The sequence below is a fragment of the Rousettus aegyptiacus genome, unplaced genomic scaffold, assembly GCF_014176215.1.
Source record: "Rousettus aegyptiacus isolate mRouAeg1 unplaced genomic scaffold, mRouAeg1.p scaffold_m13_p_15, whole genome shotgun sequence".
Lineage (NCBI taxonomy): Eukaryota > Metazoa > Chordata > Mammalia > Chiroptera > Pteropodidae > Rousettus > Rousettus aegyptiacus.
This window is the reverse complement of record NW_023416290.1, coordinates 14,789,013-14,803,492: the sequence shown is the minus strand read 5'-3', so window position 1 is coordinate 14,803,492 and position 14,480 is coordinate 14,789,013. Positions and strand designations below refer to the sequence as shown.

The 14,480-nt window shown below is 36.7% G+C and overlaps 1 protein-coding gene across 1 annotated transcript in view; it reads left to right on the top strand.

Annotated features, from left to right (window-relative positions):
- Positions 1 to 14,480, top strand: part of RAB2A (RAB2A, member RAS oncogene family) — an 81,594-nt gene that overhangs the window by 19,380 nt on the left and 47,734 nt on the right. Inside the window, exon 2 of the mRNA XM_016162554.2 lies at positions 10,283 to 10,354. Coding sequence (XP_016018040.1) covers positions 10,283 to 10,354 — 72 coding nt within the window. The remainder of the gene's footprint in view (positions 1 to 10,282; positions 10,355 to 14,480) is intronic.

The window sequence follows — 14,480 nt, the reverse complement described above, 5'->3', positions numbered from 1 at the left end:
ATCTCAGAAGCCTGTCAGTGTTCCTTCCTCCGCCACCATTTATGGCAAAGGACAGTGTTTTTGCTTCTGAAACCACACAGTTACATTGATTATGTTACATGCACACACAGCCAGAAAGTCTCCATGTTTAAAAATTAGAATACCTAACTCATTTTGTGAAGGTAGGTGTGTATTATGGAAGCTTCCTAAAGGTTATGGCACTTGAGTTAAAGTTTATAATAGCTGTCAGCCGAGTGGACAGAAAGATCACTGAGCGTTGGACAAAGAACACTTAAAGTATGCTAAATAAGTGCAGAGGTCTGGTGCGTGAGAGATACTGGCATAAAGAATCAGGCATTCTGTTGATGTTACCTGCTTTTCTTGTTTTTGTGGTTTTGGTCTCATCCTAGAAGTGTTATAGTTCTTGGAGTACTTTAATACTATAAATCAAAGATACAGAAATAGATGATTTGCATGAAGGGAAGAAGGGCCAGTTCTCTACATCTTTCTAGTTCCTTTTCATTTGATTCTTTAGCAACTCTTTGTCAGCATACTCATTTCTATACCTTACAGCAGATGTCCCCGGCCCCAGGCCATGACCTATTTGTGGTCTGTTAGGAACTGTGATTAGGAACCGAGCCACTCAGCGGGAAGTGAGTGGTGGGCTGGGGAGCGAAGCTTCATCTGTATTTGGAGCTGATCCCCAGCGCTAGTCACTGCCTCAGCTCCACCTCAGATCATCAGGCATTAAATTCTCATAGGAGCACTGGTCCCTGGTGCAAAAAATGGCGGGGACCACTGCCTTACAGTGTCAGGGAAAAGATGTCTTACATTCTTAAAGCTACATCTTTTTGAGAACTTTCTTTAATTTTTCTTTTTATTACTAAAGCTCAGTGCCTGGAATATAGTAGGTATTCAGTAAATATTTTTTGGTTGACTGTCTCTTCCCTTCTCTCCTAGGCTTCACTGATAGATTTCTCAAATACTCTATATTCCCTGTTTCCTTTTCCCTTACCATTCACTCTTAACTGGTTACAGTAGGAATTATAGACAGCATCAACAACAGTGGGAGACTAACAAAGTAGAAATCTAAGAAGAAGGAGAAATGAAAGATGACTAGTGATTAGTGTACTGGTTTCTTAGGGCTGTTGTAACAAATTATCATTAACTTGTTTTAGGGTTTAAAACAACAAAAACCTGTTCTCTCACAGTTCTGGAGGTCAAAAGTCCAAAATCCAGATATTGACCACACTCCCTCTGAAAGCTCCGGGGAAAATCTTTGCTCGCCTCTCCCAGCCGCTCTAGGTGTCCCTTGGCTAGTGGCAGCATAATTCCAGCCTCTGCCTCTGTCTTCCAATGGCCTTCTTTCCTGTGTATCTCTGTCTTTGTCTCCCTCTGCCTTTCTCCCTTAAGGACATGTATCATTGGGTTTAGGCTCTAACCAAAATCCAGGATGATCTTATCTTGAAATCCTTAATTATATCTGCAAAGATCCTTCTTCCAAATAAGATCACATTTACAGGTTCTAGGGGTTGGGACTTGGGCATATCTCTTTGGAGGGTCACTCTTCAGCTCACGACAACAGGCTGGCAGGTGAGAGTTAAACCGAAGTTAGTTACTTTTGGAAAATAAGTATTCAAAAATCTGAACTCAGGGTCAGATAAGTTTGGTTGGTGATTTTGCTCCCCAGCTGTATTCATCTTGAAGAATCTTCAACTTAACATTTTTACTAAAACTTATGAATTTGCAGGATTCAAAGTTTTTGCATTTAAGCCTTTTATGATATAAATATTTATTTGAAGTAGGAATTCTCTTTTCTTTTTCCTAATTTACAGATTTGGAAATGGACCTCTCTATAGCTAGTTTGCCTCAGGTCATTGGTCATAAAATAATACAGGTAGATTTGAACACTGGTGTAAACAACTGTAAAGCTTACAGAGTTTATTAACTTTTTTCTTTAAAAAGAGCAGACTTTATTATTTTTCATGTTTGTCAATTTAGAATGTTAGCACAAAGAAGAAAATTTTCTGTGTTTGCAAAATAAGTTACTAATATTAACACTAACCACATCTCTGTATAACGTGTTTGAACTCTGTTGGTTCTTTCATATGACTTTAAAATATGTTGTTCTGCAGTGGATTCCTGTTAGTCATAAGATAGTTTGTACATTCTTAAAATTTTTGTCAATTTTTTTTTTTTTTTGAGGACCAAGTGTACTAAATGACAATATACAACCATGATTTCAGGATGATAGTTGGACAGAACTTTCCTTCAATAATTAGGAATTGACCCTCTTACATTTCTGTTATTCGTGTTTTCATATTTTAAATTAAAGCTGTCTTGTGATTGTAAAAATAGAGTCGTCACCTATTTTTCATAATTATCTTTAAATTGGTGGAAGTCAGTTTAAGACTAGGAAAATAAACTTCAGTAGAATACCTAGCACTTACACCAGTGTTTCTCTTGTGGAGAAGGACTTATTATAGCCTAGAAATTACTGAGGAACTTATTTTTCGATTCTTGGACCCAACCAAAGATCGACTGAATCAGAATCTCTAGGGCAGGTGGGGCTTTACGAATCTGTATTTTCAATGAGTGTTACTTGTAATTGTTTGGCACTGACGTGGTAATTAGGTAATAATAGGTTCTCACCACAATACTGTTTCCTATTGATGATGGTGACTTGCACCCTGAGTAAAAGACAAAGGTGACTTTATGGTATGAACAGCATCATTATTAAATATAGTATTTTTGTATTAATTAAAGAGTGGTCATATAGCTAAAGGAGTCTTGAGAAAGAAAAACAAAGCTAGATGTAGCATGCTCCCTGATTTTAAACTATATTACTTTAGTAATCAAAACAGTATGGTATTAACATAATAGTAGATACATAAAATAAATGGAGCAGAACAGAAGCCCAGAAATAAACCCGTGCATATATGGTCAGTTAATTTATGACAGTGGGGAAAGAACAGTCTCTTCAATAAATGGTGTTGGAAAACTGGAAAGCCACTCACAAAAGAATGAAACCGGACCACTATTTTACACCATACACAAAAACTAACTCAAAATGGATTAAAGACTTGAATATAAGATGTAAAACTATAAAACTCCTAAAAGGAAACATGGGTGATGAACTCCTTGACATCAGTCTTGGTGATTTTTTTTGGATGCCTCTAAAAGCAAAGGCAACAAAAGCAAAAATAAAAAACTAGTGTATCAAACTAAAAAGCTTCTGCACCGGAAAAGAACATAGAGACCAGTGGTTTGTTCAAGGTTAGCGAAGTAGTGCTTTCAGCCACCACACAACGCTTACATTTCATTCAGAATCTCAGGGAGCAAGGCTTGATACTGATTTGGGGATATTTTGGTAAAGCTCAGAAACTTCTAATGTGTAGAAAGTGATGGAGAGTGGGAGATACTTCACATAGAATGGTGAGGGAGCACCTGGTGGTGGTCAGAAGTTGGCCATGAGACTCTGTCTGTGTGGAGAGAGGAAGGTAAATGGGTAGGGTGGGTGAAGGCCTGTAAGTTCCAGCAGTAGTGATGCAGCATGGGGTAAATCCCCCCAGTGGGTACTGAAGTCCCGTGCCACCCAGCAAGGGCCCTTAGTTCCACACAGGAAAGAAGTTAGGAGCCAACCAGAGTTAAAGACAAAGGCAAGTTTATTGGAGAAGAAATAATGCTCCATAGAAGATCATGGGCTCCTCTCAGTCAAAGAATGAGACCCTAAGTATTTGGGGCATTGGATTTATATCTGTTTCTTAGTTTCTGTGAAAAATTCCTGATTATAGGACATAAAGAATGGAATGAATGGTTGAGTTTGTCTTTAACTTGTGCAAAGTACAGCATAAAGTCTTTGTTTTCTGTTTTTCTCTTGTGGTGTGGGTAAGCAGTCATTAGTAATCTCAGCCGGAATCTTCCTTTGTTCTGCAGGTTCTCTGTGCTCTGTCTCACGTATGGCTCATTAACCGGTTACCATACCTAACAACACGTGGCAGGCTCCGAAATCTGCTTGGTTTAAGATTTAGTCTGTGTAGTTCTCATGCCTCTTCCCTGTATTAGTAGGAGATGAATTTGGAGAGGCCACTTTATGTTTCTTTTGTTTCTGTTTAATTCTGCAGTAATAAAGCAAATGTGCTTTTATAAAACAAGCACTTTTTTTTTTTTTTGGCAGGTTCCTCTCTTCATATGGTTTTAACCCTTTTCCTGTTTAGAAAAAAAAGGGCACCTTGTTGCCAGTGTTAATTTAACATCACACATAGCAATGCTGCATTTTCTAGGATTTGACATTTTCAGTAATCGAAAATGAATACATTTTTTAAATGGAAATACTACTACTAAAAACTAAATGCTGTAAATAGAATGATGTCAGTTGTTTCCAAAGACTATCAGTATATTAGGGCGAAGTGAAGGTTATAATAAAAACAAGATATTTTGTGGCAAACTTCAGGGGTAAGGTTAGGACTGTAATATACGAGTTATTCCAGGGTAAAGGCTGCAGCCGCAAGCACCAGCAGTGAATATTCTTGGGGTAAACGGGAATTAGTACTATTTTATGCTGACGGCCCTGTCTCCAGCCTGAGCATCTTTCCTAAAGTGTAGACTCATATATTCAGTTGCCTACTTAACTTTGCCACTTGGATGTCTAATAAACGTCTTAAAATAACCAAACTAGACCTGATAGTCTTTCCTGCTCTGCTATAATTTTCCCTATCTTATTGATCTGTCCATTTGATCAGGAAAAAATATTGGAGCCATACATACTTAACATACTCCTCCTTCTCTCGAAACCCATGTCTTACACTGTTAGCAATTCTCTTATCTCTTCTTCAGAATGTATACAGAATTCAATCACTTCAAACCATTGCGACTGCCCTGATCCAAGACACCATTTCCTTGTTCATTGAGAAAGCCTGCAGAACCAGTCTGTTCGCTTCCTATCTCCTCTACTTCTACTATAGGTTATTCTCACTGAAGCAGAGTGATTATTTTAGAATTTAAGTCCAATTATAGGAATTTCAGTGAACCTCTCATTTTATCACACACAAACTTACAAAGTCCTGCAGGGTCTGTTCCTAAGGGTGTGACTTCCCTGCCTTCTAAGCTTAGCCACATTGGCCTATTGCAGTTGCTCCAGCATATCCCACCTTACCAGCTTCTCCTTTAGCTGTTTGCTCAGCCTTGAGTGCTCTTCTCAGTAATCCACCTGCCTGTTTTCTCTCCTCCTTTAATCTTTACCTGAATCTCACCTTCTCAGTGAGAGAGACCACCTCATCTAAATACCACACCCTTTCCCTTCTGCCCAGCATTCCACGTCCCATATCCTTGCTCTGCTTTATTTTTTCTCTGTACCATAGCACTTAACACCCTGCAAGTAACGCGCCCTCTTTTGTCTCTTTGTATATACATATACACATAGACAGGCACACGTAAGTTTAAAAACAGAGGTTTGTTCATTGTCTCTTTCTCCTTACTCCACAAAGGCAGGACTTTGGTCTTTGTTTACTTATATATTTCGTTACTTAGTTTTAGAACCTAGTCAACATTCAGATATTCCTAGAAAGATTGGCTTATGGCAAACCTTGGAAGTCCATGTGGCCGTACTAAAAGTGAATAAAACATGTTCCAGTTTTTAGGGAGCTTAAAATGTAAACAGACATAATAAGAAGTGATAGCATTATTAATAATAGTAACATTTGTTGAATTCTTCATTAAATTTTACTGTGTGCCAGACAGTTTTAAGCAGTTAATGCACAAACTCATTTATATTCCCATAAACCTATGAAATAGTTATTACAAATTACAAATTAGGAAACTGAGGCACTGAGAACAAATAATTTGAGGTTTTATCTGTAATGATTAGCAATGCTTAGATTAGGCTCTAGAGAATGTGCCTTTGGAGTCAGAAATCTTAACCACTCCTGTATATTGTAATGTTCTTAGAACTAAATGAGTTGACATATGTAAGTTGCTTAAAATAACGTTTGGCACAAAAGAAGGTTTATCTAAGTTTTATCTATTGGGAATCATTTTTAATACTTCAGAGTTCTTCAGAATATAGTCACAATAACATAGTGACTATATATGAAATAACTTATACAGTAACTTCAGAATAGTCTTTTGGTCACTTAAGAAACTATTCCTCATTCAATTATCTTTTCTAAGTGTCTCCCTCAGGATAATCAACAAATTTGATTTTCTTTGTGAAAATAATGAATCAGTTGCAAATCCTATAAAATATATAGGGTTTCATCAGTTATGTGAATGGGTATCAGATATTTAGACTAAAGAGCTAAAGAGTTGAGAAAAGATACAGAGGTTGCTTTTAAAGAATGATTTGAATACAAGGATTAAGAGAGACTCATGGGGAAATTGATGAAAGAAACCTTTGATATTTTATCAATTTTAATTTATACTATAAAAAGGTCAAATGTTAAATGATGTCCTACAAAGTTTATATATTACCAAAAACCTCTAACTTAGTATTTGTTGCATTCCTTGTTTAAGAGATAGTTATAATTATAAATTAAACTTTACTGTGTTAAATTTATTTAAATATTTAGAATTTTTTTAAAGGTTTTAGATTTGCTATTTATGATGAAATGTTGGTACCTATTTTAATGGTTTCACATTAGAGTCTTATTTCTTCTAAAAAATAAGAGAACATTTTTAAAGAAAACATCAGATTTGGACATAAGTTTAGTCATTTTTTTTTGTGCTGAAGTTACTGTATAAGTTATTTCATATATAACCATAAGTTCCAAAAATCCATTTAAAAATCTAGCCTTAATTTAGAGCTTTTTTCAAATATAAATAGTTTGGCATTTGGGGCAAAAATCTCCTTTCTGCATGTTTGACCAATGATACAGGTTAGATAGAAGTTCTCAAAAGGTCTAGGCATCAGTCTTGTGGAGTTAGTTACCTGAGCTAAGTGTTATGTTCATTATAGCTGTTAAATTAAAAGTTGCATTTAACTTGAACATACAAAGATGTGGCTTACTTGTTTTAACTGTGAGGAGATCATAATACCTATCATAGAGCACTTAAAAACCAGCTTAATACAGTAATCTGGTTAAACCACAGTGCTCTTAGATTTTAAAATGCAGTAAACGTCTTAAAGTTTCAAATTAGCATGCTCAATCATAAAATAAGAATTGGCCCTTTTTTGTAAAGTATAGGTCTGTTGAAATTGAACTTACCACATGATGATATTGTTTTTGCTATATTCCAGCACAAGAGTCTGCCCTATAGTTTTGATTAGTTGGAAAGAAAAATTCTCCATGCTGTTTTATATCCTATTACTATACTTTTGGCATGATGGAGCCATTGTTTTCCATTTATTAACTTTAAATCCACCCATAGTAAAAAAAAAACATTAAAATTGTAAAATTCTAAATGATGTAATAAATCATCAGGTCTAAATGGTAGAGTTATAAAGGAGCATAATGATTATCTGGCTCAATTCTCTGTACATATAGTAAAATTATGTCAAAAGAGATGAAATGAGTTGTACAAAGTCATATTGGTTAAATCCCTCCCAGATAGCCATCCTTCCTCCTGAGATGCTGAGAAAAATTCAGAAAAATTCAGATTCACTCTTTTTGAATCATCAACTAAGACAGTGTTTATAATAAGATAGGAAAGAGGACAGAAAGAGGCTTTATGAAACTTGATTTGTATCCGTTATGTGCTGGTCTTGGTCTCTATCTTAATAGAGCTTAGGTTCTTTTGGGGGGTCGGTCACACACTGCTGTGATACAGTCAATGATAAAATAAGAGGAATTAAGGGCGATCATGATTCCCTTTTTGGTGTGCTCCATTGGAAGGCAATTCCAGAGATAGGAAACACTGAAGAAGGAGCTGAGTTTGTCCTGAGTTCTTGGTTGGGAGGATGATGGGCAAGAGAATGAAAAGGAATGGATTAGGTTGGAAGTTTGAGTTTCAGCCCTGAAGGAATTAAAGTGGACATGTTCAATAGGTAGTTGGAAGTATAATAAGAGTGTAGTTAAGATGGCTGGAGAAATGGATTTGATAATCACCAACTAATTTATAGAAGTGGGTTGAGGCTATAGGACTAGAGTAGTTTTCTCAGGTGAAGAGAAAAGGTAACCAAAGATGGGATGACGGGGGGAAACCTCCAGTATAAGGCTTGCATGGAGGAGAAACAGTTGTCACAGGATGAGGAACAAAGGAAATAGTTACATCCTTATAAAACCAGAAGAGATTATTTTCAAGGAGGTTGTAGGCAGATAAGCTATAGTTTGTGGCACAAGTAGATAATGTTTCTGGATCAAATAAGATGAGGACTGAAAAGAGACTAGCTAATTCAGTTTGGCATTTCGGAAAAGCATTGGTGATTGTGAGTCAGACAGCCCAAGTATTTGGAAACAAGTTTTATAGAGGTCAGCAAATACTGAATAAGATATCTGTAAATATAACTGACCCTAACAAATGGTCTATTGTCTAAGTAAGAAGACACCACAATGGCAATTGGATGTATTCTCTGCATTGAAAGATACTTTGGCTACCTGAAGAAAGCATATGGAGTCTTGAAAGTGAAGAACCGAAGAATAAATATTAACTGTATTTATCTAGCACTTGGTCAGAATAAGTGATATTGGTATCACTAGAGCAATATTCTCTTGTGAGATAAGCAAGGGTTTCAGACTCTTGTATCACTTAAATGACTTTGATGATTCTTGAAGTCCCTCAGTAATAAAATCTGTGATTTCTAATTAGAATTTTTTTCTCTACCACATGGGAAAATTTTGGATGTTAAAAATAGAAATGAAGAAAATACACAGAATTCTTAAATGCATATTATGAGGTGAAAGAAGCTAGTCTGAAAGGCTACGTGCTTTGATTCCAGCTATATTTTATTCTGTAAGAGGCAAAACTACAGAGACAGTAAAAAGACAGGTGGTTGCCAGGGGTTAGGAGTAAGGAGGGGACTAATAGGGGGAGCATGGGGGATTTGTCAAAATCTGTAGAATGTGCAGCACCAAGAACGAACCCCAATGTAAACTATGGACTTTGAGTGACGATGTGTCAATAATGAAGGTTCATCGATTGTAACCAAAGTGGGATGTTGGCAGTGGAGGAGGCTGTGCTCCTGTGCCGCAGGGAAAACATGGGACCTGGCTGTACCTTCTGATTGATTTTGCTATGAACTTAAATCGCTCTTAAAAATAAAGTCAATTTTTAAAAAAGAACCGAAGATTCATATTTCAGTTGTTCATTTAAGTGTACCGTCACACTTAAAAAATTTTCCCTTTCTATCCTAGATCTGAAAGGCTATTCAAAGGAGTTAGAAATCTGAGAAAATGAATTTGACTTTGACATTTCGTAATATAAGAGAAATAATGGATATTAGAACAAGAAGAAAACTGAGATCAAGTTCCAGTTTATTTCCAGCTAACTAAAATCTTAAAATACTCAACTTTGAACAAATAAAGTATTTCCTAAAACACAACCATACACCACAGCATAGATTTGTTACTGGGCATTCTGACAATTTTTATAACATTTGACGCTAGGGTCAATCATTCAGTAAATTTATTAAGTGCTTTATGTCTACCATAAGACAAAAAGATATTCATTGACCTTCTCTTATGTGTTTATAATCTAGAAGACACCGAACGGCTTAATTTAAGTGTCACTTCCTCAGAAAGATCTCCAGCCCTTCAGTTACGCCTCTTGTTACTCATCCTCATAGCACTTTAGTCTTTTCTTTCAAATAGCAGTTATTATAATTATTTCAGTTACAGTTTATATAAATAATTTGGGCATCCATTCTAATTTCTCTAGCTATACTACACTGTAGGAAGGAAGCATATTGGTTTTCCACACAATTGTATCAAGTCCCTAGTGCAGTAAAGTTAGCACTCAATAAAGACTTTTTGAGTGAATGAATGAATGATGGCTGCCTACAAAAAGATGAAATTGTGTTTTTAAACATTTTCACTAGTACACAAAGAAAAGTGAACACTTAACTGCATGAGTGCTAGAGGCTACTGGGAGGACCTTAGTTGTCTTCTACAAGTTGCTGCCACTTTTTATCTTTCAAATTGAAATGTCGAATGAATAAGAAAGGATGAAAGGGGTGCTTCGAATTGATTAACACCTTCCACCTATATTATCAGTCCTCTAATTTCCCAAGAAATTAGAGCATTGAGAAATCATAAAAGATTGTTCACAGAGCACCAGAAACCCTGGCTACCTGTTTTCCATGTGCTTTTGTAAAGTGTTCTTTAATTTCTGTGAGTTTCCCCACTTAATTTTTTTTTTTTTTAACTTCTAGGTGTTGGGAAATCATGCTTATTGCTACAGTTTACAGACAAGAGGTTTCAACCAGTGCATGACCTTACTATCGGTAAGTGTTATAAAAGAAATGAGAAGTATTCAAAAGTTTTGGGAAGTGGAAATGGAATGTGCTTAGAGTTTCAGTTCTATTAGTAACAAGTCAAAATATCAATGAACCCATGCTGTTCGGAGTTTAGTCTCCATCTCTTTTTAAAAATTGGAGTATAATAAAAATAATATTACCCAACTTTGTAAAAGTGGTCGCAATGAAGCAAGACATATTAATATTTAGGATTTTGATTGTATTTAATGATGAAACAAATGATTGAGAGATGACACAGCACAGGGGTAAGAGCAGAGACTCTGGACCAGCTTTCCAGAGTTCGAATGGAGTCTCTGCCACTAGCAAGCTCCATATCTGTTTCTTTATCTGTAAAATGAGAATAATAGTAGTACCAGTCTCACAAATATGAAGCATTGAAACGGTGCCTGGCAACATGGTAAGTATTGTAGGACAGGGGTCCCCAACCCCCAGGCCGGGTATGGTCCCTGGCCTGTTAGGAACCAGGCTGCACAGTAGGGAGTGAGCGGCTGGTGAGAGCAAGGAAGCTTCATCTGTATTTGCAGCTGCTCCCCCCTCAGCGCTAGCATCACCACCTCAGCTCCGCCTCAGATCATCAGGCATTAGAATCTCACAGGAGCACTGGTTCCTGATGCCAAAAAAGGTTGGGGACGGCTTCTCTCGGTTCACCTATAATTTCTAATTGAAAAGAACTACCATCAAGCATCTTTTAGTTTTCTCAATTATTTAAATATTAGCTACCATTATTATTACTGTGAGAGAGAAACTACCATCAAGTATCCTTTAGTTTTCTCAGTTGTAAGAAATAAATGAGGCAGTTACTGGTAAGGAATAGTCAACAAATATTAGCTATTATTAACTAATATTATTTAAATATTAGCTATCATTATTACTGCGATAGAAAAACTACCATCAGCATTCTTTAGTTTCCTCAGTTTTGAAGAATAAATGAGACAGTTACTGGTAAGTAATAACTTATTATTGATACTGCTTATTAATATGCAAAAATATAAAATTAAAACATGAAAAAATTGAAGTAAATAGACTGTCTCAGTGTTCTTATTTGTTTAAAGAAATTGTATTTCTACCCTGAAAGCTGAAGAACTTACTTGATTATTCTTTGTCTATAGCCCATTAACAATTAGAAATTGGTAAACTATGAAGAAATAAGGTAATTGGCAATCTAGTTAGACTTTACCACTGATAACTTGATGTATCTTTTTAGTCAGTGACTGCTTATTTTCTATAGATATCATTAATTCACTAACAGGGTGACTCTCATGCCTTGTGTATTTTTAAAATAACAAATTGAAGATAGAATTTATGAATCAAATTACTAGATCAATTAATAGTTTTTAGTGAAGCCCCATGTACTTTTTGGCTATATTAAAATTTTTCCCTAGTGGTGACTGATCAAGAATATTCAAATTCCATTTTATTTCAGTAGTTTTAAGTATACACAGTAATGATGGGTAAAAAGGTTTCAACTATTTCTGGGCCTCATGACATAGTTTAACTTTGGTGAGCTCATTTTTATGTAGGATCTTTTTTTGTTTGGCCATTAAGTCTGAACCTTAGTAGCCATCTCTTAGGTGAGACTCAGTCCTGAGACTACTGGCTAAACAGTTTTTAGTATAGCATACTAAATAAAAGTGTCTTCCTTTTCATTGACGCTTTCATTTAAATTTCTAAATCATTATGGCACACCTGTTAAAGAGTCTCTGTCAGAAATTGGCACAGACTATACTTGTGGGGAAGAGATAACGGAGTAGACCAAAGCGAGTTGTTTGGAAAACTGTAACTCACGTGACTGTACCAGCTGGCTCCTCTCTGGGTTTGCTGATGGTAGGCACTGGGAGATAGATGGCTAAAAGCAAAGTGAAACCAAGAGTCTCCTCTTCTCTCTCTGCATGAGTTAGCTGTAGGTCCTCTGTGGCTCTAGCCCCAGCCCCTGCCTGCCGGGCCCACTGCGTCCTGCTAGTCTAGCTCCTGAGCTCTGCAAACCCAAGTTTCTCTGTCCCCACAGCCTAGGGATGGTAGCAGCTTCCTGCTGTTGGCCAAGCTCTGCATTGCTTTACCATCTTTTCTTTGGGCTTCTTAGCTTATCCTCACTGTAACAGTTCTCTCTGTTTTAAATACTTAAGTATGGTTTCTGTTTCTCTGGTTGGACCTCAACTGCTATACCTTATGACATCCGTCACAACAATATATTTTGGAGACACAAGGACAATTTAGCAGGTCATTAGAACTTTTTTTTAAAGGAACATTGGAATGTTTGTGAAAGTAGACATGACAGTATCTTGATTCTGCTGCATACTTGCCTTTGCCTGATGCATAGAGAAAGGTGAAAACTTATGGTTGGGTCACGACTAAGACGTATTAAATGATAGAAAAGGGGAAATAAAAGACCGTAAAAGGCAAGAAAAGACTCTGAAATATTCCTTACCCTTTGACTACTATCTCAGTGAGCATGGTTATATGAGTCAAAGCAGTTTATAAATAGCTTCCTGGCTACTATTACATTGAAATTGAGACTAGGTAGAACCTTGCTACGTAAAGGCTATTCAAGGGCTATTGCACTAGACCAGCAGCATCAGTCATGTGGGAGCGTGTTAAATCTAATGAATCGGATTCTGCATTTCAACAGGTGATTCATGTGAACATTAGTTTGAGAAGCATTGGAGCAATGGCTTTTAAATATTGATTACCTTGCTGGACATAAGTCGTTTATTGTTGGCCTTATACATATATGTGAGCACACCCCCATATACATCTTGACCTCTCAGTCCCCTGACTTCCTCTCCCATGATCTTGCTTCCACTCTACCTTAGCTATTTAGTCCCATAGTCGCTCCCAGGACCTTGTCATTACCAATACCTGTACCACTCCAGAATTTCATTTTCGCGTATGTGGCTGTTTGACTGTTCTTCCCATCATTCCAGCTCACACCTTCTAGTTCCTAACACTAACAATTTATTTGCCCTTCCCAGACCTATAATGTTTGGATCCTAGCATCTTTTCATTCTCACCTCTCTTGCATTTTTAGTTCTCTCCTCACCCAGTTTTAATTCTAACCACTGTATTTGTCATTGTAATCACTCCTGCATACACCCTCCCAAGTCCTTCTCCTCTCTTTTACTTCACCATACTCTGTGGCTAACCTGTAGGTTAAATTCAGCTATCTACTACTCCATGCTTGCATGGAGAAAAACACAATACCATGCTAGCTAGTCTCATTAATTTAATATCTTGGGCACGCACTTCTAAACATCCATTCATTCTTTTCTTTCCTGTGTAACTATATTATACCTTCTTGCTCTATAAGCACATAGCACCATTTCTGTGTTCATTCTCAGGTGATAACCTCGGTTTCTATTCGCTCAGAAAGTAGAGGCAAGTAGAAGAGCATTTTCACAGGTTTCCACCACCACACAGACACCCACCTACCTGCATTGTGCCCATAAATTCAGCCTTCTTGCTGCTGTGGATAAACCCCAAGTTGCTGGCCAAGGTCTACTCAAAGAACACAGCTTCACCAGTTCTTTTTTATTCCAGTGGGCATTAATTTTTCTCTTTTTGATGGTAATTTTTTATGACTTTTCTAGTTTTCCATTCTTTTCTCTCCTTTAAGCAAAGGTCCTCAGAAAGAATTATCCCTTTTTCTTTCTTTTTCTCCACTCATTTTTGAACCCACTCTAACTAGGGTTCTCTCCTCTCATATACACATATTCAGCTGGTTTCTTAACATCTCCTCTTGTGTATCTAATAGGCATCTCAAACTTAACGTGTACCAAATAGCTCTTGATGTTTTTCTTCCCCAGTATTCACGTACCCCAATACCCATCCTCTCACCTAGATTTATTTTTCTTCTTAACTTTTTATACAAGTAAATATAACTGAACATTGTCTCCACCAGTATAAAGTCAAATCCATGACAGCAGAGTTACCAGTTTGATACTGTATTTCCAGCCCCTGGTACATAAGAAGACTCTATAAATATTTGCTAAATTAGTATACTATCTGGAGGGAAAGCTTCATAAAGTATCATTTAACATTACAGTGGTTAATGCATGCATTCCTTTAATGACGTTCAATTATGTTGTTCCAGTTACAG